General features: G+C 39.8%; 1 protein-coding gene across 8 annotated transcripts in view; it reads right to left on the bottom strand.

Moving 5' to 3' along the window:
* The window catches only part of UBR2 (ubiquitin protein ligase E3 component n-recognin 2), a 106,114-nt gene that overhangs the window by 36,575 nt on the left and 42,556 nt on the right, over positions 1–26,983 (bottom strand). For 5 of the 8 annotated variants that reach the window (XM_073339013.2, XM_073339011.2, XM_073339015.2 and 2 more), the window contains 12 exons: positions 26,603–26,786; positions 24,801–24,862; positions 23,723–23,833; positions 15,185–15,250; positions 10,379–10,501; positions 8,833–8,896; positions 8,255–8,379; positions 6,690–6,742; positions 6,333–6,435; positions 5,549–5,597; positions 4,779–4,933; positions 82–184 (listed from right to left, as the gene is read on the bottom strand). In XM_073339013.2, coding sequence (XP_073195114.1) covers positions 82–184; positions 4,779–4,933; positions 5,549–5,597; positions 6,333–6,435; positions 6,690–6,742; positions 8,255–8,379; positions 8,833–8,896; positions 10,379–10,501; positions 15,185–15,250; positions 23,723–23,833; positions 24,801–24,862; positions 26,603–26,786 — 1,198 coding nt within the window. Of the gene's footprint in view, positions 1–81; positions 185–4,778; positions 4,934–5,548; positions 5,598–6,332; positions 6,436–6,689; positions 6,743–8,254; positions 8,380–8,832; positions 8,897–10,378; positions 10,502–12,844; positions 12,957–15,184; positions 15,251–23,722; positions 23,834–24,800; positions 24,863–26,602; positions 26,787–26,983 lie in introns of those variants that run through there. The other 3 variants (XM_073339017.2, XM_073339018.2, XM_073339019.2) reach the window with 3 other exon arrangements.

Genomic DNA, 26,983 nt, shown 5'->3' with positions numbered 1-26,983 from the left:
GCAGAAGAGTTTTATATACAAAATATTAGAGATTAATATTCCTGATTTTAAATTTGCTAAACATTTGAGGAATGGACATACTTGAGATCTTCTGAGTGAAGGTAAATGTTACAACATTCTCTTCATTGAGATTCTCTAGGTGTTGTTTTTCTTCTTGTAGTGCCATTCCAATCAAGTGCAAAACCTATATAAAAATCACTAATTTCAGACATTGTATCAAAAATCATTTTATACAATCCCCTAATGTCTATAAGGAACTAAAAACACTATATTGAGAGAAAAACAATTGAGTAAAAAGCAAAATTACAAGAAAGTGAACTTCATTTAGTAACTACCTACATTGTCTTTGCAACGTAGTTGTACCTGTGTCAATCCCAGGATATTAGAAAGAGACAAAGTGGGTGAGATAATTTATTGAACCAACTTCTGTTGGTGATAGAAACTTTCAAGCCACACAGAGACATGAGGAAGAGCTCTGTGTGGCTCGAAAACTTGTCTCTCTCACTAACAGAAGTTGGTCCAATAAAAGATATTACCTCACCCACCCTCTCTCTCTAAGATTGTCTTTGGCATATCTGTCTTAATTCTGAAAACAGAGTTTTTATTACTGTATCCAAGTCACAAAAAGTACTGTATACTACATGAGTGTTTCCAAGGTTTTGTATTCCTGTGTAGCAACTGTGAAGAAAAGGTTACTTATCTGTACAGTAACTGGAGTTCTTGGAGGTGTTGTCCCTGTCGTTGCTCCACCTTAGGATGTGCACGCTACAGTCCGTTCTTGGAGACTTTTAGTTAGCAGTAGCCATGGGTCCAGAGGTCTGCACCTATGCCCTCATGCTCCAGTGCAAGGGTATATAAGGAGGGGCAGACCTGCCACCGCTCCATTCCTTCTCAACCAAAAACCCCAAAAGACTCTGCAGCAGATGGGAAGGCAATGATGGAGCAACGAGTGTGTCTGACCTGATGCAAGTTACAGGATGGCGTGTCCTCTGCCACTTGGCACTGAGTGACTCCCTGGGTCACACAGTGACCCAAGGATGGTACTGGAGTTGAAGAAGGCTTCTTAGAGAAGTCCTTGCTCCTCAAGGAGTCCTTTGGTCGAGAGGTCTCCACCTCTGGTACCAACGATGACAGTGCTCTTTGATGTAGTTCGCTAGAAGACTTTTCGATGAGTGGTGTACCAGAAGTCGTCTTGGTCTATTGGCATCTTGGTCCAGGGGCCTGTAAAAGACTTAGCAGTACTCGTATCAGGATGCGAAGTCTCCTAGTTCCCTGGCCTCAAAGGTGACTTTTCCCTTCTTCTGGAGTCTCTCTAGGGAATGTGGTTTCTTCCTTTTAGAATGTTTCATTTCCAAAGCTGGCCCAGGGTCTCTGTTTACCAAGGTTGAAGACACCGGAACAGTCTGAGCAGCTGAGGCCAATGTACAGAGAGGAAGTAGGACCCCCCCACACCTCTCAAGAATACGCCATTAAGAGGAGCTTCTATCTATCTTTCCTCAGTTTCCTAGATCTGCTCTTAATCTGGAACAGACCTTGCACTTAGATGGGACATGGGACTCTATCTGAGGCACCTGGAATGCCCATCACTGAGGGGAACGAAGCGTGGCAGGTCTTGCAGGGTTGGAAACCCAGGATCTTTGGCATAATCTAACCAGGGAGAATGCAGACGAACACCAAAGGTGAAGAAGGCCCTAACCACAAAAAAAAACTGGCTGGGGACTGAGGGGAGGACCCCCCAAAAGCATAAGCCTGTGCTTAAACCAAATGAGAAACAAAGAACAAAATTAAATAAAACACTGAGAAAAAAATAAAGAATAAAGGCAGTAGCTGTGAAGCTAACATGGACACTACAATGCTCCATCTTGAGCCAAAGACATCTGTGAAGGAACTGGAGTGGCAGTGGCAGGTTTGCCCTCCCTACATATCCTTGATCAGAGCACAATGGTGTATCGCATGCAGGTGCAGGCCCTGCTAACTAAAAGTCTGTGATCAAGAACGCGTGGGAGCACATACATCCTAAGGTGAAGCACCCATAGTTATCCAGCTATTTACCAATTTATAAATGGTGCCGCATTAAACTGAAAATACAGACTGCCCCAACTGGCCATAAAATGGCCGAAATCAAGAGTTTAAAATAGATAAACCTATTAGTGAGCTCTGAAGCTTGTCAAACATACTGTCTCTGGCTAACATAGATTAAGTTCCAGAAAAGTCAGAGAAAGTTCTTCCACATGTCCTGGAGCATTCAATTCCAGGAATTAACAACAAGAGCAACCTAGTAAATTGTAACCACCTTGGGCCATTTATTAGACAAACAGTCACTAATCCTGAGTGTAACACTGCTGAAGATAATAAAGCGAAAGTGCAAAGCCCTGGGATCCTCCAACATAACCAAGGAACTAAAATGAATTAACTGGAAAACTATTAATTCAAGCCAAACTATCTGATAATTGTCAATATGATGGGTAATTGTCAATATGATGGGTAATTGTCAATATGATGGGTAATTGTCAATATGATGGGTAATTGTCAATATGATGGGTAATTGTCAATATGATGCAGTCTGTCACTGTTTGGGCAAAATTCTGCTCTCCAATACATGCATTCAACTTCCATTCACTCCAATGGGACTAATATGCAAATATCAGAGTAGAATTAGGCTCACATATTCAAATACTGACTATTAAACATATGAAAAATGTGTTATTGAATTACAATTAAGGCTAAGATTTTGTCACGGTTATTTTAAGTAGAAGTCATGGACAGGTGACAGGCAATAAACATAAATTCATGGAGCCCGTGAACTATCGGTGACTATTAAAAATAAGTGGGGGCAGGGCTAAATAGGGAGGATGAAAGGAGTCTCATGGGGGAAGGGGGAGACTGACAGGCCAAGATGCCCACCATTGCAGGGGACACCCCCAGCTCCAGAGCTGGCTGCAGCCCCCAGGCAGGGGCACACAGCCCCAGCTACAGCACAATGCCCAGCAGAAGCCACAGGGCTGGCTGGGGCACAGCAGGGGAGGTGCAGCCCCAGCTTTGGAGCTGGCCGCAGCCAGCTGCTGCTGCCGGGTAGGGGCATGTGGCCCCAGCTGTAGCTCCTGGCAGAAGCCACGAGGCTGAGGTGCACAGCCCCGACTGCAGCACAGCCCCCGGCAGTAGCCACAGGAAGGGGGGTTACAGTGGGGGAAGGTGCAGCCACAGTTCTGGAGCTGGCCACAGCCATGGAGCAGGGACGTGTAGACTCTGCTGCAGTCCCTCCACAAACCGTGGGGCAGGAGCTGCAGGATCCTGATTCTAGCCATCCAGCCCCAGTTGCAGCAGGGCAAGGGCACACAGTCCCGCCTCCAGCCCTGGCTTCAGCACAGCTGAAGCGGACGAAGTCACATAGGTCCGGTATATTCATGGAATCCGTGACTGCTGTGACCTCCTTGACTAAATTGTAGCCTTAATTATGATTAAACTTCCTGACTCTTATGTTGTTAAGATTTCAATGTTATGGTTCCCACAGCAACTACATCTTGTCCCTCTAGCACATAGTTATTATTTTGTACAATATTATGGTGTGATATTCAGGTTTCAGAGTAGCAGCTGTGTTAATCTGTATCCGCAAAAAGAAAAGGAGTACTTGTGGCACCTTAGACACTAACCAATTTATTTGAGCATAAGCTTTCGTGAGCTACAGCTACAGCATCCGATGAAGTGAGCTGTATCTCACGAAAGCTTATGCTCAAATAAATTGGTTAGTCTCTAAGTTGCCACAAGTCCTCCTTTTCTTTTTATGTGATATTCAATTCAGTTCAAATTTATACACTGCATATTTTGAGTGCAAAGCATCAAAACAGAGTGAATTTTAAAAGCACAATTGGGAAATTCAGTCTCAACATTCCAATAAAGACATGTATGATCTCAGAATCAAAAACATTTTCAAATGGTTAGAATTTTGAGCCCAATCCTACAGTCTTTAAATAAATGAGTAATCCTTATTTTTGCCAGTTAAGATTAAATTTTTATTTGTAAACTAATTTTTTTCATACATCAAAGACAAGGGCCCTCATGGGGGAATTAAGTCTATGCCAAGCTTGAAAATGTGTTTTTATTAAAAAAAGGCAATTATAAATTGACAGAGAATCTCAAAAGTCCCGTAACTGGAGAAAATTGCTTTTTAGTTTTGTTTGTGTGTCTCAGAATTTCATTCCGTTTGGTTTTTTTTTGTTTTTTTGTTGTTTTAAAAAATCACATTTTTCAAAAAAGATTTACCTTTGAGTAGAGAACAAGCTTTCGATATTTCAACCCCCAAATGTACTGTTTTTTGAAAGTTACAGAATCTTGAAAATACAAGGTTGCAAGAGAAGGCAAATGCTTTCCCTACCATAAAATTAATTATTCTAACTAGTCCAAACAGAATTCTTTCCTCCTACATATACAAATATATTTGAAATTGACGCCACCTGTTAAAAATGTACCAAGAGCTCTAGAACCTGCTTCCCCTACCTGTGCTTTCATACTCAAAGATGATTTGCTGCATGCAATTCAAAACTAATACTAATTAACTAGGTGAAGACACTATGTGTTATTTTTCTAACTAACAGTAAGCTAGAAAAAAAATCCTCAATTTACATTTGATCTTCTACATTTTTCAGCTTAGCTCATTTGGCTGTTAAGATATTCCTGATGCCATTAAAGTTACCAGGATCTATACATAGATGTAAATATCAACACACTAAAATGGATATTTCTACTCTAACATGTGCACAGACTTAAATGTCTATACATACCCTCTGCAGCATGGACTCAGACCAGGCATAGCTGTTATGTTCTACTGCCCACTGGAGTATTGTTCCCAAAATGCACAACATGACATCGGACTGGAGAATATTAATCAGGCTTGCAAAAAGAGGAGAGAGAGGAGGCAGAACAGGAGGTGGAAGTGCTGAAACAGAAATTCATTTGCTAAACATTAAAGCTTTTGAAACGTTCCCAATACCTATACAATTTAGAACTTCTCTTAACAATTTAGTAGAATCTAAACCAATATACTGTACTATGTAATTGCTTGATAAGTTGTATTATTAGGTAAAGTACTTCATAAACCTAAAAACTACTTAACTGAATTATAAAAAAGCATTAAACAGAGACATGGAACAAAGGAAAGCATTAATTTCTGCACAAACGTTTTGCTTTACATTATTGGGGTAATGAAATGAAGTAAAAGCATTAATATATAAAACACTAAGAGTAGGCATTACAGATATTAGACCAATTTTTTTTTCTGAAAATAGGACACCTTTGTTTAACAAGAATTACTCTGAGTCAGAAAAGCAACTATGCTGGGGGGATAAGGAGTTCAGAAGGCTGGCTCCAAGATAGATTTAAATTCAAATCCTTGCTTACTGGGTTGGAGAAAAAGATTGCTTTTTGGCTACTCTAAAAGGTGGTGTTATTCTAATGCATAGCCTTTGAGTGTGAAAATAAGAGAAAATGGGGGCATCCATGGGAATACATATACCATACTTCCCCTCTCCTCTACTTCCCCAAGAAGTAATACCTGTATCTTCTCTGTTTTGTCTTTTCAGCTTTCTTTGTGCTTCCTCTGCCTGACAAAAGGAATGGTGCTAAGATTATTCCAAATCTGTACAAAGACACAAAGTGACTACACACACACACCCTCTACTTTCCTGGTTGTGTCCTTTCAATTTTTCCTTCTACCCCATAATCTTTACATTAAAGACACTAGCAAAACTCACTGGAAATTACATTTATTACTTTCTTGCTTTATATTTTACTTTAAGTTACATTTGTATTTGATTATTTCACTGTTAGTGTTGCTCTAAGTTTTTCTTGTATTTTGATTCAATCTGGATTTATTTTAACACAACAATTTTGAGACAAATCAGAACTTTTATAAATCAGAACCACTGAAGTGGTGAACTCCATAAAACTGAATGAAAACTTATGACATCAAAGTATTTTTGGTACATTAAGACCCTAACCAAGCAATGAGTTCTGTGCAGGCAGACTCCTACACCTACATGAAGCTTCACTGATTTCAGTGGATCTCTGCACCGTGGTGAAGTGAGCTGTAGCCCACGAAAGCTTGTGCTCAAATAAATTTGTTAGTCTCTAAGGTGCCACAAGTACTCCTGTTCTTTTCACTGGCATAGGGTTTCCTGTAGAATCAGAGTCAAAATCTCTAAACATGCTCTAGAAGAGTAAAGCTTTTTGTAAAATATTGGCTCATATTAGCCCTTAAAAGAAGAATACAGCTTTAGAAGCCAAGTACACAGAAGACAATGTAAAAAGTGATAAGTCTCTTGTTTTTTGTTAGTTACCTTAGATTGCTCTGCCCTTGAAAAGTGATAGAAATAGAGATTGAAATCCTTGGTACATTCTGGTTTTAGTTCATACAATCCTCTGCCTGTTAATCCAGGTTTTCTATAAAGAAAGAACATACGTTAGTTAAACCATTGATATGAGCAACTTAATACTAAATTGGCATGATTAAAAATTGCTGCTCATGAAACATCCTAGGAATAAAACAGCAGAGGTGATACAGGTTATGAATGAGGCACCTGAGCAGAGCTGTGTGGGGAAATGCTTCGGCTCTAGCCTATGGTTTTACTCCCTTACATAAATAACTCGCATTCAATATTTTAAAATGAGATATCAGAATAAAAAGTAAAACATACTTGAAACAGGCAACGGCTTCAATTACACTTTCCATTCCAGTCTCTTTGTTCTCCTGCATGGAGTTGGAAAAAAAAAAAGAAATTATGCATAACCACATTAGTTATCTGATTAACTTATTTCCTGACATATCAAATACAGCACCAGGCACATGATGCAAAATATATGCAGTACTAAGTCATTCTTCTGGCACTTTCTACGTATGTCTTTTTTAGCAGTCTTAAACAAATTCAATGGTTTTTACAGTTTTATCTTAAAAGAGACCATGCCAATTTTAGAGTTACACTTCAGTCTTTTTTTTTGTTTTAAAGCTACTATTGTACAAGTTACACCTAAAATTACTGGAACTGAAAGATTAAAAAACAGAACTATTTTCTTTTGTTATTTTATGCATTTGACAGCGTCCTATGTATTGTCAGTTTCTTCTGTTTCTAAGAGCCTTTTATACAAATACAAGTGAGCAAAGTAAAAAATAGTAAAATGTGCTTGCAATCCCCCTTTCAAACTCCCCCACCAAAACAAAAACAAAAAAAACAACATACCCGGCAGGACAACTCATGGTTAGTGAAGTACTTAAAGCATTTTTAAAAATTGATTAGATTTCAAGTTGCATGCAAGCATCCCCCCTTTAAGATGTGTTACAAAAACCAAACCAGACATTCAGACATTCTCTCTGGATCAGTAAATACTACCTTATTTAACTACTCAAGAATCACAAATGTAACTCATTTTAAATTCCAGGTTTTAATCTACTTTTACTTTCTCAAGTGATTCACAGAGATTGGAATCATCTTCATAAAAAAGTTTCTTTTTTAATCAATGAAAATTTATTACACAACTTGAAAGTAGGTCACAATTCTTCCAGAGTTTTCAGTTTTAAATTTTTTTTAAAGCCACATTTTAAAAACATTGGAAGAATGCTCTTTTTGCTATCTTATACAAGTATTTATCCAAGATTTACAATAATCAGTGTTTCTTCTTATCCAAGTACAGCGTTCCATTTTACGGTACGCTATATTGGGCATAATACCATGCAGTCTCAATTAGCCAAGAACTTTGGGGATGCTGAATACACCTAAGCTAATTGAAAGTTTATATTGTTGCAAGAGCTGCTCAGTAGGTTTTAAACCTGCAGTTAGGATCCTCTACTGACTATACATTCCAAGAGACAAGGTGGGTGAAGTAATATCTTTTGTTGGATCAACTTCTGTTGGTGATATAGACAAGCTTTGAAGCCACACAGATCTCTTCTTCAGGTCTGGGAAAGGTACTCAGATGGTGAGCAAAAGCACATCACCAGGTCTCCCAATTATGGACAGCATGAAGGCAGATGGCTGAGGAGTTCCTGATGCTCCACTCCTTCCTCTTCTATAGAATTTCCTTCTTCCACCACACAACTCTCCACCAACTGTTTGAGTAGCATTTATCTGAACTTGCCCATACCCTTATCTTACAGAGGAACACATTCCCAGCTTAAGGTATGGGACACAAGCCTGTTTCAGAAGATTCAGACACATAAGGTTTCGATACAGGTTACTTTGTACATATTTTTTTTTAAATTACTTACATCTTCTGGTAATGCTTTTACTAATTCACTGTGGGCCATGGGTCTGATGCTCAACTGATGGATAATTTCTCGCTTGATTTCATCTGTAGCATTTACCTGTCCTACTCCAGGACTAAATCTCTCTCCTGTAAAAATAAAAGCAATTAATTAACATAATTATGAACACAATAATGAACATAAATTCATAATTACTCACTGAAAAACTAGTTTAAAATAAGTATTCTTATTCTCTTTCCCCGCATAGCCTCAGGGAAAGGAGCTTTCATGAACTCTGGCTCACCCACCACTCTTCCCAAGACACAAATTAAGCCAACCTAGTCTTGAGGCCCTGTATCTTTATGAGTATACGTCTAGAGAAGAATGACTGGAGTGAACACTTTTAGGGACTGGTAAATGTGACTCTTATGTCAGAAGGGCCACTGCTGAACAAAGAAGGGTCTTTCCTTTCTCCTAGGAAAGGATCATGAGGTGCAAGAAATGAGAGAACAGAAACAAACTCAAGTGGTCCACACGGCTATGTAAAATGATACCAAGATGATCCAACTTGAAATGAATTGATTAAACACATCTTAACTTACCAACAATCATTATAATTAGATATAGCATTTCTTCTATAAGAGTATTATTCTGTTGAACTACATCCTGAATGAAAATAAATGGAGAAAAAATGAATAAACATTTTTCAGTTAACAACATATTTTAAAATATTTTTTGAAAATAGATTTTCTAGGATTTCAAACTGCAGCTTAAGGTCTGTTGCCCATGCTCACCCTTAAACCTATCAGTGCTAGTCATTTATTGAGATGCAGTAATAATTCTTTACACTCTTCTTAAATGCTAAACGTATGATCCATTATTAATTTGTGGTGTTACTTTAAAATTCCAGTTTATTTACACAAAATTGCACCCATAGCAAGTTTTGAGTGTGATTTTTTTTGTGTGCATTTCAATACCCAGATGCAAGTTTATGAGGCAAGGAACATCACAACATGCAAGTTTTTCGCCACATGCAAACCGAGAATCTTGGTTTTGTTGAAGATTCTTCAACAATTTAAACATCTGTATGGAGGACTGGTTCTGTTTGTTTCTCGTTTTGTTTTTTAGAAACTAGGTAAAAGTTTGTGCATATCAACTTTGAAGGTGTTTATTTAATGGATTTTCTAATTAATGCATCATAACTTAAATTTATAAAGTTTAGCACTTTCAAAACAGCTTCTCTTGTTTCCCAAGTTCACTTGTGTTAACCCATGTCAGATATGAACATAAGAATGGCCCTACTGGGTCAGACCAAGGATCCATCTAGCCCAGTATCTTGTCTTCCAACAGTGGCCAGTGCCTGGTGCCCCAGAGGGAATGAACAGAACAGGTAATCATCAAGTGATCCATCCCCTGTCGCTCATTCCCAGCTTCTGGCAAACAGAGGCTAGGGACACTATTTCTGCCATGGTATTATTTTGAGTAATAACCACTGTTTCTGCCAGATTCTCCCTCTGGAATCCAACATCATCACTTTTCTCTAACCAGACTGCTGTTGAACGACATGAGAAACTGTCTCTTCACCAAGAGTCCAGTGTAATGTCTTCGCAGAACATCAGAACCTGATTAGCCAGAGTGAGACAACAATAGTGGTATGACATTTTAAACCTACATTTTAAAACCACCCAAGAGCTCCTTATAAGGGGAAATTTCTGCTTTAGTGCTACATGGCCCAGGAATCAAAACTTCCACACTCCTTTCAATGCCGTTACTTTGTCATTCTAAGGCTATTTCTACACTTCGCAACTTACAACGGCACAGCTGTGCCACTGCAGCCACACCATTGTAAGGTGCACCGTGTAGCCTCTCTTTGTAGCCAGGAGAGAGCTCTCTTGGCGACAAAATAAAACCACCTCCAATGAAGGGCAGTAGCTCCATCACCAGGGGCAGTGGGGGTTATTTTCACACCCCTGAGTGACAGACATTTTAACGACAAAAGTGCCAGGGTAGACAAGGCCCTAGACTATTAAATTGTAGGTTTTTTTTGTAGTCATCTGTTTACCATTAAGAGTTTAAAAAAATTTTTTTTAGCAGTTTTTCCATTTAAAAAATTATGACAAAAATATTTTTTTTTTAAAAAAAGAGTACCTTATTGGTATTTTCAGTATTAAATCTTTTGCCATAGTCTGGAGTGCTAAATATCTGATAAAGTTCAAAGCGACTCAGCATTATCATCAGGAAATGGTTTGGATCCATCATGGACACACCTGTCTATTTAAAAAAAAGTTCAAGGGAAAAACAGAAAAAGTTTATTACACATGTACAAAAGTGAACAGGTGGAATTATGGGGTGGATGGATATTATGCACAAAGTACTATATTTGTTCATAGTATATTCCTTATGGAATTTATTTTTCTCCATACAAACTTAAATTACTCATATAGGCACCAATCCTGCAAGTGATGCCAGAGAGGTGTACAGGTTTGCCTGAACAGAGTCTCTTGCAAGACCAGGGCTGTTTTCCTTCTGGTTTTTACCAGACAGTTGAAATGCAAGATTTGAATTAACAACTTCGTGAGGCCCTAATCGTGGACAGGACCCCATAGGACTTGGTGCTTTAAAAACAGAGACTCAGTCCCTACCCCAAAAAAGTTACAACTTAAGATCTTTCGCGAATGTGTTATAAATAAAATCCATACAAGCTAAATTTTCAGTTCTTAGGCTTATCTCATCACTATCTTTTTGTTTCTGCCACCCCAATTTGTGAAACTAAGAAGTACTGTGGATCATTGAATATGCCTATATAAATGAAGTTTTTACTTATTTAAAAATAATTCCTCCCCAAAAAACTTGGTAAATGAAGACTTTCCAAGCTTTCCCTGATAAGAAAATATTATAAAAAAAAGAATACTGGTTTAAAATGTGGTAACATTCCTTTCCCCATCAATCTACAGTTTAAGAAAAAATGAGGACCAGGATCCATAATTGCCTAACATTATCTATTTGAATAACCTGGACCTATTTAAAAAAATAAAATAATCTATGGGTGAATGATTGTGTTAGAACCCCTGAGAACTCCTGTCCTCAACCCAGGAATATGCCATATCCCTCTGCTGATGTTCACTGAAAAGGACTGTGGATAACTCAAAACTCTAATGTTACAACTGCTCACCTTGCTTGGTTTCCTTCAGGATAACAGGGGACCTTTTCTGGTCCCCCATTTGGAACAGGTGCTTCATCATGCCTCGGGACAAGTAAGCGCAGCATAGCCATCAGCTCCAATTTTTACTGATCAGCAGCAAACGAACCTAGCTCAGAAACCCATCTTTCCTGAACTGTTCATAATTCATGCTAGCTATTTGGCTTTACCTATGACAGATGAGCACATCTTCTCTTGGCTTTTAGTTTAATGATAGAAAGATTTAGGTCCTTGAAAAGCCCCTTTTAAAAATACTTACATATACACTATCATGCTAATCACGAATGAGAAACCACCACGCCTGGCTGAGCTGTATCAAATGAGAGTTTTTTTAACACCAAGTTGTTAAGATGGAGTCTACACCGCCAAGATGATGACATGGAAGTAACTCATTTTAAGAGGAGCACAAATGCAATAGCAGATGCTTTGTCCTGAAAGTAGTGCACAATAGCACAAACATCTCTAGACCACTGGACACGTGATCCCCCTCAGTTTCTTCTTGAAGGGAGGGAGTGAGAAGTGGAGAATGTGTAACATGTCTGCATTTTTATAAAAAATACGCACGACTCCGTTTCCCCGCTCACTTATGTATTGTGACCTACTAGGACTTATGGGGTTAAATCCTTCTCTGAGACAGGGGAATAAGAGATGGGTGTTGATCATTCATTCATTCCAATTCAAACATGCCTATGTGATCAAGAACTGTCAATATGTAAATGGATTTAAATTGGAGATACAATAAAAGATCAACAAAGGGCATTAACTTCTAGTGACGGGAAGGCAAAACAGAGTGACTGGAAGTCAGAGCACACTGTGATAAGAACTTTGCTGCTCAGTATCGGAGAAGAGATGAAATCCTGGATATTGGGGGCCAAAGAGGCAGGTATTGCTGCCAACATAAACACAAGTAAGCTTTTTTTTCCATCCCAACCTAAGGACCCTAAAAAATGGTATTCCAGCTGACTAATAAAAGCGGTCTTGTTTTGAAAAGACTGCCTTGTGTCACTGCAAACATCTGCAAGTCACATAGCTCCCAAAAGGGTAAAGACTCCATAAGAACATAAGAATGGCCCTAGTGGGTCAGACCAAAGGTCCATCTAGCCCAGTATCCTGTCTTCTGACAGTGGCCAGTGCCAGGTGCCCCAGAGGGAATGAACAGAATAGGTAATCATCAAGTGATCCATCCCCTGTTGCTCATTCCAGTTTGTCCTTTTGGGCTTGCTGAAGGAACCACATGAACAAACAGCCGTGCTGGAGCCAGAGGGACCAGTCTTGTAGTAGCCTAGCACAGAAGGGGAATGCTCCCACAACGATTATAAAGATTGGAAGCACACTTGCCCTCTGGATCTGTGCGAGGGTGTGGCTTTAACAGGGATGGAAACAGCAAGAGTCAGAAAGAAATGAAATCTCTACCAGAAGTAGTAGTGAGGGCAATGATCCACATGCTCCCTCTGCTTCCCCCGTCATTTGTCTTCAGCACACTTGTGGGGTTCATGCTTCTCTTTCACCTTCCCCATCTTCCTTGTGCTGCAGGGAGGGGTGAAAGATACTGAATGCTGCATCCAGGCAACAGAGCCTGTCCCTCATGCCATTGCTGCATTGAGTGGTGGAGATTTAATGGGACCTGGTGATTCACTCCAGCCAAGAAGAGCTGGAGCAGAAGATAAATCACTACAGTTTGCTGAACAAGTGAGCAGCCATTTCACACTGCCTGTCAGCCCCACCTTTCCCACCATTAAGCTAGTATGATGGATCTCCTTCGATCCTGGGGGCTGATCACCAGTTTGGGATACGGAAGGGATTTTTACCATATGGCAAAAGTGGGAAACTGCTGCATGGGTTATCACCTTCCATTCAGGATCTTGGAAGCTGAATTTTAGGGTTTAGAATTACAATCAATCATCACAACTTGGACAGGTTCCATGGAGATGGTTCAGAAAATGTTTAATTTGAGGTCTCTAATTCTGTGGGTTGCCTGGGCATTGGTCATGGGCACAGTTGGGCATGGTGAGGTAGTATGCCCCAGTTTGTCATACAGCATGTGGCTCCACCCATCTCTCCTATCCGTAGCAGAGAGGATGACAGAAAGGCAGGACTCCAGCTTCCAGTTAGGGTCCCTGGGCAGGCCTGACAGCATACAAAGCCTGCCCTTAGGTCTGTAGTACCTGGGATCACTGGTACTAATTGAGGTCTGCACTGCAACCACCCCACTGGGTAGTTTGGAATGGTTACCTCAATTGGGTAGTAGTTTTAAATACAGTTTCGGCCTGTGTGTTTAACATACTATGGCTATGGTTTCCATATCTACATCAATACACAGGGAGAAAGAAGAGCAGGGAGAGCCATGGCCAAACCAGCCACCTGAGCTCCAACAGCCCTGGTACAAGAAGAGCCACACTGGCTTCTCCTTGCTCTCAGAGCTCCCTTTAATGCAACACAAAGGACAGAGGAACAACAGGCTGTGTTATCCTCGACACAAACCCCCATCTCAGTCCTTCTCCCCATTCAGGGGACTTATGGGGGAGGAGGAAGAGGAAGATGCTTGTTTCCCAATTCATAGAGAGGCTGGGGCATTAAAGAGTAGAGGGACATCTCTGGTATGGATGTTTGTTCTCCACCTTGCCTATCATCCAGCTAAATACCTTAGGAAAGGATGGAAGGCGTCCATTGATTCTTATCGTGCTTGGCTCTATCAATTCAGGGGTTAGGGGTGCAGCCACTACCACACACCTTCCACTAACTACAGGGACCCTGGCTCTACTGCTGCCAGAAGGCAGCTTTAAGGGCAGAGCTTAGGATCAGGGATTTTTGGGGACCCTAAACACTCTTAAATTCTTGCAAAGAGAATATTTTAAATTAGATTAACATTGGGCAAATACAGGCCTTAACACTTCCCTCTAACCTGAAGTGGGGATCAAAAATAGAGCTGCTCTTGAATATTCATCTTAATGTTAATCTAGATGACAAAATTAGGGCCTTATCTTCTGAAGTGATGAGCAGCTCAATATCTTGTCGGGTCAGGCCTGTTGTGTTTACCGTTGTGATAGAGGACAAAACCAAAATCCAAGACTTCCAAATAAAATTTTACTTATAGAATTGATTTATGTATATGCATCTCTATGATTAAAATACTGCATTAAGGAGATACCATCTTGCAAATCATGTGTCTGAAAATTTTGTACTTTCTATACTTACAAGTAACAAATGATTATGATAACAGAGTTGCCAACCCCAAACGTTCAAAAATCATGAGTCAGAGCCAAAAAAATCATGGAATGGTCTTAAAAATGAGATTTTAGAAATAAATTTGGGGTTGCATTCTGGTTTTTGAGCTTTTATTATTCAAGCTTCTCTTTTTAATCATGAGGGTGAGATTTTTTATTTTTATTTTTTTAAAATGATGCTGAGATTTAAATAATCAGGATCAGGGTTTAAGAAAAAACACCAGATATTATGAGACTCATGAAAATTGCAAGAGTTGGTAACACTGATAATTGAAAGAAGCCAGATTGAAATGTTTTCTCCCCAGTCTTTCAGTTTGTTTACTTAGTTCATCTGACAGCTCTACAGAATAGTCAGTTTCACAGTTCCCCCTAAATGATATGTTCCTCCCTTGAAAAAGACAATTTAAACACAAAAGGGGAGAACTGAAACCCCAATAAAAAAATGTGAAGAAGTTAAAAATTCAGGACATACAATATTAAGGTTTCTCTATCAATATACATATATAACATATAACACAAAGAAGCGATTACCTGAAGCATTATTATATCTTTATCAAACATCTCCCGTCTGCATTTCACATTATGATAGTAATAGATCTGAAAAATAATGCATTTTATTAATAAATTCTCCTCCTGCTCTGAAAATGCTTTCTTTAGTCAATGGAGAAACTAACTCTGTCTCATGATAGAGGATTAGAGAAAAAGGGATGAATTAGCCAATGGATTAGAGGAATTCCTGAAAAATCAAATGCACATTGGATACCTACGTACCTTTGACTCACTGTGAGGTAATATACCTGAAGATAGTTAAAGAGGGAACTGGAACAACCCATATATCTAGGTTGCCTAATATTTTCCATTCGGAAAGACTCCTGATCTCTTTTGAAAAATTTTAACACCCTCATTTGTTTGCCATTGTTTGAAATTCACCAGTGAGAAAGTCCTGTGGCCAAAAAAGTATCTTTTCTTTCTCCCATGACATTCAGTTCAGGTTGGTTGACAGACACTTTTGAGAACTGCCATTTCGCTTCTACTGAGAGCATGCCCAAACAATTTAACACGAATATTTTAATTTAAGTCTGCCTCACAATACGCCCAAAGCAGCAGCACCAAACACAATGTACAGGAAACCCAAGGAACAGACACCCTCTCCAGGAACTTTTGGGGCGTGGGCCAGCGTCACAGACTTACCAGGTTCCCCCCAGCAACCCCAGAACTCACTACATGGCTCAAGCGGACCCCCTCTCTCTAGGGACATCACATGGGGAAGGACCTCCCTCAACTCCGGGGGGGGGGGGGGAGAGATCTGGATGAGGCTCTCCCTGAACCCCCTTCCCACTCAGATGTCCATTTCTACCCCAAATCTCCAGGAAAACAGCCTTCTCCTCCAGATAACTAGCTCAAGCTGTGCTGCAATGCTGAAGATTCAGGGTTCAAACCCTAGTGATGATGCACAGTGGACCAGTTGTGATAGTTGCACATAACAGAATTTGCTTTTACCTTTTTCCTTAAAAAAAATAAATAAATAAAAATACATTCCAAAAGCCATATGCTAAAAGAACACTGCAAAGTCAAGCACATGAAACTTAGGAACAGCCAGAACTTAGGCTGCCCCTTGTGGAGAAGAGACCTCAATATTGATGCAAAAACTATATTAATAAAATTATAACTTACTATTTTAAAGTAGTTACAAACTTATTTGCACCTTTTCTGAATGTTGAGAGATAGCTACAATACTGTTATAGCCAGGATCTTGGAAATACAACAATAGGTATATTTAGCTACTTATGTTACAAAACGTTAAATTTCTGCAACATCTCTCTTTTACCAACAGAAGTTGGTCCAATAAAAGGCACTCTCTCATCTACCTTGTATATCTAAAGTTAACCAAAGGAATTTCAGAAAGTTTCTGCTTCTGTCTCCCAAGGAGAAGCATACCTCAAGAAGGCAGAAAATGCAAAACATATATGTTTGAAGTAGAGGGTATGTTAAGGTGTATTATCAGTAGTAGGGACTGTTAATCAGTAGGATGAGTTGGAGCAATAAACGAAGGCATACGAGCAGGTCTATTAGCCTGATCTGTGCAAAGAAAACCTCAGTTAAAGCCACACATGGAATTCTAGAAATAATCTAATTGAAATTAATCTTATAATTACTCTGAAAACTTCATTCGGATAAGCCGCTAAGAAAAACATGTATGGCTGGAAGTATTTTAAGTGTTCAAATGCTTAAGATGGCAAACTTATTTTGAAATGTATATTTGGTATCTAAATGAAATGTTCATGTAACAACTGCCTGATATTATTATATAAATAGTAACTTGTTTTATGTACAAATACAGAAAGGTAATTTGATGCTATAACTGGTTACTAATATAAGAAGTAATTTAAGTACAGAATATGGATATGGTTGGAAATTAGTTAGTTACTGGCATTAGGTTCAAACAACTCAATCTACTCAGGAAGATGAGCAAAATCATTAATCCAAAAATTGTCATACAGAAGACACAATTTAAACAGACTTTTAAGAGTTACTTAATTTTAAAAGATTGTTTTGAGAACTGAAAATTTCCAATACAAAGAACCGGAGTGTTTGGGAGTTTTTGAAAACAGATTTTCATTTCCTGTCAAATTCTAATAAAAGTTAAATAATCTCTCAGAAAATGGAATGAATAAAAAAGAAAAAAGTTATAACTAGCTTTGAAAGTTGTCTGATGTTTTCCTGCCACAAGAAAAAAAAAATGCAATTAAAGAAATGTTGCATACTCATTAATAAACTACATATTCATAAGAACGAGGACCATCCACAAAGGCATGGAGCCAGTGAAAAGAGTGACAGCACTGAACTTGAATCTAAACAAGCCTGAAAAAGGAGTGTTTTCCTATAATATCATGAAAATAGGAGAAAGGATATAAAAGATCTTAAGTGGGCACACCACCCACGCACTTCCAGCTACTCTTTTTAGACAGCAAGTACACCACAACTCATGCTTTCCATCTCCACAAGCAAGCTGCCACAGGCAGATAAGAAAGAGAGAAAACTCAGGAGGAAACCAACCAAGGAAAACCCTTCCACAACTTCAACATGGATTGGCGAGAGGAAGTTAATTCAGACACTATATTTAAAACTTATGGGTACTGAAATGCTATTGTAACTTAAAGGACTAATAGTTTCTCTTGTTAATCACCAAGTTGTTAGTATGTGTACTCCTGGAGAGAAGACAGGGGCTAAACTTCAGTAAGCAGAGAAATAGGGGGATTTAACATTCTGAATGACAGGTTTCAGAGTAACAGCCGTGTTAGTCTGTATTCGCAAAAAGAAAAGGAGTACTTGTGGCACCTTAGAGACTAACCAATTTATTTTAGCATGAGCTTTCGTGAGCTACAGCTCACTTCATCGGATGCCTACCGTGGAAACTGCAGCAGACTTTATATACACACAGAGAATATGAAACAATACCTCCTCCCACCCCACTGTCCTGCTGGTAATAGCTTATTTAAAGTGATCATCACGTTGGGCCATTTCCAGCACAAATCCAGGTTTTCTCACCCTCCGCCCCCCCCCGCCCCCCCCCCACACACAAACTCACTCTCCTGCTGGTGATAGCCCATCCAAAGTGACAACTCTCTACACAATGTGCATGATAATCAAGTTGAGCCATTTCCTGCACAAATCCAGGTTCTCTCACCCGCTCACAAAAACCACACACACAAACTCACTCTCCTGCTGGTAATAGCTCATCCAAACTGACCACTCTCCAAGTTTAAATCCAAGTTAAATCCCCCCAGATGTTCTCGTTTAACTTGGATTTAAACTTGGAGAGTGGTCAGTTTGGATGAGCTATTACCAGCAGGAGAGTGAGTTTGTGTGTGTATGGGGGTGGGGATGGGAGGGGTGAGAAAACCTGGATTTGTGCTGGAAATGGCCCACCTTGATTATCATGCACATTGTAGGGAGAGTGGTCACTTTGGATGAGCTATTACCAGCAGGAGAGTGAGTTTGTGTGTGTGGTTTTTGGTAGGGGGGTGAGGGGGTAAGAAAACCTGGATTTGTGCAGGAAATGGCCCAACTTGATTATCATGCACATTGTGTAGAGAGTTGTCACTTTGGATGGGCTATCACCAGCAGGAGAGTGAATTTGTGGGGGGGGGGGGGGGGTGGAGGGTGAGAAAACCTAGATTTGTGCTGGAAATGGCCCAACTTGATGATCACTTTAGATAAGCTATTACCAGCAGGACAGTGGGGTGGGAGGAGGTATTGTTTCATATTCTCTGTGTGTATATAAAGTCTGCTGCAGTTTCCACGGTATGCATCCGATGAAGTGAGCTGTAGCTCACGAAAGCTCATGCTCAAATAAATTGGTTAGTCTCTAAGGTGCCACAAGTACTCCTTTTCTTTTTGCGAACATTCTTAATATTGCTTAACTGGCCTGTCTCAAGACAGCTCCTTAAGTGGTTTCTTCTAAATAACTGGTTTAAATATTTTTTTCAATTTCATAGGATGTACTTAAGACTGCTTACTTTAACAACAACAACAAACTTGGTTGCTTATTTATTAATAGCCAACAGGTCAATATACCATGAAACAAAATTGTTTTGGCCCTCTATAAACATTTTTAGTTATCTAAGGACATACAATGGAATGGATTTGTAATCATATTAGTCTTGAGTAATAAGTTAAGACTAATATGATTGCGAATCCATTCCACAGTATGTCCTTAGGTAAAATAATTTTGTTTCAGGAGAAAAGGAGCCCTAGAGGTGTAATCTCTCTTAAAAGCTCCCCACAGAGAGATGTACAAAGAGACTAACAAAAGTAACCAGTTTATCTTTTGTGTTCAGTGTTCCCGTCCCTTCTTTAATAATAAAATAGCCATGGTTAATAATTGTGAGTATTCTGCTTGGTCGTAATCAGGGTATCCCCTAAGGTACCTAAAAGAGCCCCAATATGACTAAGCCAAGAGAGCCACACCCCAAGAGTAAGAGAAACAATTACTAAGCGCTGGCCTACTATTGTTTCTCTAAAATAAATATTTGTAGTCATTTTTAAAATTAAATTACTTGGCCTCCAAGAATTTAAAACTACACCTTTCAACCCTATACCACACAACCTTAATGCATGTACCCAAGGAGGCTGAACTACACCACCATATTTAATTATATGATCACATACAATTTTTCCCACAGGACCCATCTTATTCAGTGCACAGAATGGATGGTGTTCAAAGGATGAATTAGGATTGAGTAGCGAATGAGGCTGTTCGTAGGATTCCTGCCTCATTTGTTGCAGAAGTTGGAAAGTGTGTAGTGAATGTGGTAGGGGACTAAAGGGAGAGAAAGGCTGGTTTTGTGGTTAAGTGAAGTGAACACCACAAACAAGAACTGAGCTCTTTTCCTGTTTCTGCCATAGTCTATGTTATCCTGAGCAAATCACTTTGGCAGGTAGCCACTAGCTGTGTATTCCTTGTTTACTGACTGCTCAACTTGACACACATGGGGCCTGATCTGCGGAAACACAGAACTCACACCTGCAACTGAAGTCAATGGGAGCTGTGCATGCTCAGCAACTCCAAAATGTGATCTGGAGGCATGAGCACAAGGTTAGAAATTATGAGATTCAGTTCTAATCTAATCTATTTTCGACGTCTCCGACTCAAGGAATATTTCCAAAATACCTCTGAACAGCATACTAATCCACAGAGGTCTCCCTACCAACACTACAGAAAGAGGGATTCTAGGTGGACTCCTCCTGAAGGTCGAAACAGCAGACTGGACTTCTACATAGAGTGCTTCCGCCGACGTGCACGGGCTGAAATTGTGGAAAAGCAGCATCACTTGCCCCATAACCTCAGCCATGCGGAACGCAATGCCATCCACAGCCTCAGAAACAACTCTGACATCATAATCAAAAAGGCTGACAAAGGAGGTGCTGTTGTCGTCATGAATAGGTCGGAATATGAACAAGAGGCTGCTCGGCAGCTCTCCAACACGAGTTTCTACAAGCCATTACCCTCTGATCCCACTGAGAGTTACCAAAAGCAACTACAGCATTTGCTCAAGAAACTTCCTGAAAAAGCACAAGATCAAATCCGCACAGACACACCCCTGGAACCCCGACCTGGGATATTCTATCTACTACCCAAGATCCATAAACCTGGAAATCCTGGGCGCCCCATCATCTCAGGCATTGGCACCCTGACAGCAGGATTGTCTGGCTATGTAGACTCCCTCCTCAGGCCCTACGCTACCAGCACTCCCAGCTACCTTCGAGACACCACTGACTTCCTGAGGAAACTACAATCCATCGGTGATCTTCCTGATAACACCATCCTGGCCACTATGGATGTAGAAGCCCTCTACACCAACATTCCACACAAAGATGGACTACAAGCCGTCAAGAACACTATCCCCGATAATGTCACGGCTAACCTGGTGGCTGAACTTTGTGACTTTGTCCTTACCCATAACTACTTCACATTTGGGGACAATGTATACCTTCAGATCAGCGGCACTGCTATGGGTACCCGCATGGCCCCACAGTATGCCAACATTTTTATGGCTGATTTAGAACAACGCTTCCTCAGCTCTCGTCCCCTAAAGCCCCTACTCTACTTGCGCTATATTGAGGACATCTTCATCATCTGGACCCATGGAAAAGAAGCCCTTGAGGAATTCCACCATGATTTCAACAATTTCCATCCCACCACCAACGTCAGCCTGGTGCAGTCCACACAAGAGATCCACTTCCTGGACACTACAGTGCTAATAAACAATGGTCACATAAACACCACCCTATACCGGAAACCTACTGACCGCTATTCCTACCTGCATGCCTCCAGCTTTCACCCTGACCACACCACACGATCCATCGTCTACAGCCAAGCTCTGCGATACAACCGCATTTGCTCCAACCCCTCAGACAGAGACAAACACCTACAAGATCTCTGTCAAGCTTTCTTACAACTACAATACCCACCTGCAGAAGTAAAGAAACAGATTGATAGAGCCAGAAGAGTTCCCAGAAGTTACCTACTACAGGACAGGCCTAACAAAGAAAATAACAGAACGCCACTAGCCGTCACCTTCAGCCCCCAACTAAAACCCCTCCAACGCATTATTAAGGATCTACAACCTATCCTAAAGGATGACCCAACACTCTCACAAATCTTGGGAGACAGGCCAGTCCTTGCCTACAGACAGCCCCGCAACCTGAAGCAAATACTCACCAACAACCACATACCACACAACAGAACCACTAACCCAGGAACTTATCCTTGCAACAAAGCCCGTTGCCAACTGTGCCCACATATCTATTCAGGGGACACCATCACAGGGCCTAATAACATCAGCCACACTATCAGAGGCTCGTTCACCTGCACATCCACCAATGTGATATATGCCATCATGTGCCAGCAATGCCCCTCTGCCATGTACATTGGTCAAACTGGACAGTCTCTACGTAAAAGAATAAATGGACACAAATCAGATGTCAAGAATTATAACATTCATAAACCAGTCGGAGAACACTTCAATCTCTCTGGTCACGCGATCACAGACATGAAGGTTGCTATCTTAAAACAAAAAAACTTCAAATCCAGACTCCAGCGAGAAACTGCTGAATTGGAATTCATTTGCAAATTGGATACTATTAATTTAGGCTTAAATAGAGACTTGGAGTGGCTAAGTCATTATGCAAGGTAGCCTGCTTCCTCTTTTTTTTCCTACCCCCCCCCCCAGATGTTCTGGTTTAACTTGGATTTTAACTTGAAGAGTGGTCAGTTTGGATGAGCTATTACCAGCAGGAGAGTGAGTTTGTGTGTGTATGGGGGTGGGGGGATGTGAGAACCTGGATTTATGCACGAAATAGCCCAGCTTGATTGTCATGCACATTGTGTAAGGAGTTGTCACTTTGGATGGGCTATCACCAGCAGGAGAGTGAATTTGTGTGCGGGGGTGGAGGGTGAGAAAACCTGTATTTGTGCTGGAAATCACTTTAGATAAGCTATTACCAGCAGGACAGTGGGGTGGGAATAGGTATTGTTTCATATTCTCTGTGTATATATAAAGCCTGCTGCAGTTTCCACGATATGCATCTGAGGAAGTGAGCTGTAGCTCACGAAAGCTTATGCTCTAATAAATTGGTTAGTCTCTAAGGTGCCACAAGTCCTCCTTTTCTTTTTAGTTCTAATCCTGGTTCTGCCACTTACTGTGCAGCCTCAGGCTAGTCTCTTTGTCTCCATTTCCTCATCTGTAAAATGAGGATAACGCTGCTCTCTGATCTCACAGTGGAGGCATGCAAATAAATTAGCATTTGTGAGACACTTCAATACTACAGCGATGAGCACCCTACAAAAAGGGCATGAGGAAATACTTAATTCTGTATTTCTTGCATGCTTTGAATAGTGTGCAATAAATAAGTCTGGGGCCATTAACTGAATGAAGAGAATAAAAACCTTTAGCAGCTGCCTCATTTATTCAGCACTACCTGGCCTGTTCACTCAATGAGGCAGGGGTCCTGTGGAAACAAACCTTATGTGAGCATGTAATTAAAGACTGATTAAAATTTTCAAAACACACATCTACTACATGATTTAGAAGTGTACGTCCCAAAAACTTTCAGCTGGATTTAGGCTCCTAAACTCTCATCTATACTACAAAAACAAGATCTGTGGCAGCGTCTCAGTGCCCAGGTCAACCAGCTCTGGCTTGTGGGGATCATTCTACAGGGATAAATATAGCTGCATGGTTGTTTGGGCTCTGGCTGGAATCCGGGCTCTTAAACCCAGCAAGGGGGCCAGGCTCCAGCCCAAGCCCAAATGTCTACACAGATATTTTTATCCCTGTAGCACAGACATGAGTCAGCTGACCCAGGCTCTGAGACTCACAGTTATGGGTCTTTTTTTTTTTTTTTTTGCATTGTAGACATACCCTCAGTGACTTTTTAAAGTTAGATTAGAGGGTTTTTTGTTTTTAATAGAAAGAGTATATTCTAGCCATTTCCAACAATGGCACAAGGATCATTACAACAAACTAGCATAAACATATACATCACAGCTATCAAACCACTTACTTGATTAACAAGGGAGAACCCATTTCTTCTCCACATGCCTGCATGCACTTGGGCACACAAAACTAGACATCGTAGCGTGTGTTCTATTAACAAAGGTGGGCTAAGTTCACTCTACAGAAAATAAAATATAAAATAGCAAAACCTTAGTTTAATTACCAAAAATGTAATTAATCTAAGATGACATAAAACCATTGAAGACTTTTAGGAACAGAAAAAGGAAACACAACACAAACATATTGTAAGTGTTTAAATTAAATAGATTAAAATGAGTTAATCAACCCTTCCTGTTAACTTATCCCACATTTTACCTTTGTTTGGTATTGTACTGGCCAAGGTCAATATCCTACTCTTAAAACCCTTAGCTGTTTTTATACTTTAAGTTTCTCCTGAATGTGAAAAAAAAATGCATCAATACTATCATACTATTTAATATTTTTGGAAAGTTAATCATAGATCACCATTTCTCCTCTTAACTCTCTATCATTTTCTTCCTCTTCCTTTTGTTTGTTCTCTTACTCTGTGTATCCCTTATTCATTCAAAAGTTAACTATTTCTTCTTTTACAAGTCAGTGTCATCTCTTCCGCCAATTCAACCCCCTCGTCCTTTCTTTTTTATATGTTCTTTCCATTTAGCCCTTTTCTTATAACATCCCACCTCCCTCTCCTCCACACTTAAAATTTAAGCAATGTCCATATTTATATTTAAAACGATTGCATGAGGTGCCCCAAAAGAGACACGTGGAGAACAGGAGAGTATTGGATCAGGATATGCTAAAGCTGTCACTGCCAACAGAAGGAGTTAATTTCTGGCAACAGTCCCAAAACTCAACTTGAAACATGAAGTGGAGATAGGGTATGAGAAACAAAAATGAGATTTTAATATAAAATCTTTAAACAGTTTTAATAAAACACTGATTGTGGATTGACTCTTAAAGAACTACCAATATTTGAAACAGATTGTCTTCCTAAATAAAGTATATAACAAAAAAGTTATTTTGTTACCCCTAAATTCTAAACACTTATATGGCATTTTTCATCTTCAAAATGTATTATAAACATTAATTAAATTTCACAGTACCAGTGGTAACAGCTCTGGAAACTTGTATGCCACTTCACTTTTGCTTAGCAACACATGCAAACCTGTATGGATATCCAAAATAAAAGTATACATTTTAATACATACTTCATATTAGCCTAAAAAAAATACATTTCTTGCCACAATCTGCATAGTTTAAGCTTTCCACACTGTTTTAAGACACATCAGTATATCCAGCCAAAGTCCCCAAGTCATGCAGAATGTACACACAATCAAATTTTCATACATCTCATCAAGACACCTATGAAATTACGTATGAGCATGTCAAAGATTAACCTTTGGATGAAGTCTGTTCCTATTGTATAGATCCTTTTTTAACCAAAATACTGAAGTTATACCCCTGTCTCAATCAAACGGAGGCCATAATTGGCAGCTAACATAATGAATGAAATTCAGTTAATATAGTATTTCAATAGTTACAAAAAGATCACCTCATTTAAACAATTTTATTCTTTTCAGATTTTTATACTGCGTTCATCACCACGGTATCCGACCTTTCCTAAGGCATGCCCTCTCAGTTTTGCAGATGATCAGCTTTGCAGTGTATATAGAACAGCACACACACACACACGTGCACACACATACAAAGATACATAGTACAAGAAGTAAAGCTCTTTCCCTTGTCTTGGAAATACTATTCAGCAACAAAGGATACATGTTTCATTAATACCGGCTCTCTTCATAAAAGAAATATTCCCCAATTACCATCCTTTACCTATAAGAGCAAGTTACCAATGACAAACTCACTTTCCCCTTCTTTCAGTCTTCAGACTTTAATTTTAAGAGCTATTAAACATGACAAGTTTTTCTTAATTTGAACACTTCTGCTGCTTGTGAAGATTCAAAATAATTTGACCCTGACCGACTGAACTTGCAATATCAAATGCCCACTTAATTTCCAATATTTAACTGTCAGCATGCCAGTCACTCTTGCTACTAAATGACTTACTGATTCAACTTGAGCTAAAGTTCAGTCAAAGGCCAGGTCAACATAACAGACTTCTGCCAGCGTAGCTATGTCAGTCAGATGCGTGAATTCCTGACCTGATGGCACGGCTCTGTCCAACCCCTTAATGTAGACAGTTCTACTGACAAAACTGTGCTCTTACCAGTATGGCCTGTTTTATTCAAGGGGGGCAGTTTTACTATACCAGTAAAAGTGCAGCTTTGCTGGTACAGCTGTGCTCATGCTAGAAGCACCTTGCCAGTAGGCTAAGTATACCAGTATTCCTATACCAGTAAAACGCTCCTAATGTCCTTCATCTATTTCCAATAGAATTGCTCAATTACTGAACCAAAATGTAAGGGGAAAAATGCAATCACTACCTAAATTCCTGATGAACAATGCTGGTTGTAATGCATAGATAATATTTTGCAACCATTTCTCTAATACAGTGGTGTCCAATCTTTTCAGCCTGAGGGCTGAACATATTTCAAAAACAGCATGGAACCATAATCCATACATTGGGGCAGATCCTCTGCCCTGTCTACTCCCCTTTGTTCCACTGAGGTGACACAGAAGGAGCAGAAACCACCTGCAAACCCCCTGTTGGGGATTCCCAGGGCATAAAGGGATCCCAAGCAGGCACAGTGCCAGCATAGCCATCCCCTACACCTCTCTTCCCACAGCCCCTGGCATGGAGAGGTCTTGGGGAGATGGCAAGAGTACACTGTATTCTGGCTATCCTCAGATGGCATATAATTGCATATCTGTGAGCATGCAAGATGCATATTTGTGTTACTTCAATTTTCTGAAACGTTTTTAAAACCAGGTTCATTCCTACCTGCAAGTAAACGAGAAACTGGGAGATGAATGCTAACTTTTTCCTGAGAAACACAGTATCTGATGGTCTCAACAGAATGACCACATATACTGAGAACGATAGGCTGTTCACCATCAGTAAAGCCACTGTGACACTGCATCAGCACAGTCAAGCATTTCTTATAAGCTTCAATAAGTACTTTTTCCTACAAAAAAAGATTGTGGTTTATCAACATCATGAAGAAAACAGAGCCCTTTGAAATGATGTACAGTCTATAACATACTAAATGCAAAAATACTTTTTTCTCAATGCAAAGTTTCTTTTACTTTTCTTAATATAATCTTACTATTTTAAAATTGAAGATTTCCTTATTAGCACAGAAGGTCAATGGTTCCTCTCTTT

This window comes from Lepidochelys kempii, chromosome 3 (genome assembly GCF_965140285.1).
Source record: "Lepidochelys kempii isolate rLepKem1 chromosome 3, rLepKem1.hap1, whole genome shotgun sequence".
In the NCBI taxonomy this organism is placed as follows: domain Eukaryota; kingdom Metazoa; phylum Chordata; order Testudines; family Cheloniidae; genus Lepidochelys; species Lepidochelys kempii.
The sequence above is the reverse complement of the archived record's forward strand: the minus strand, read 5'-3'. Positions and strand labels throughout refer to the sequence as shown.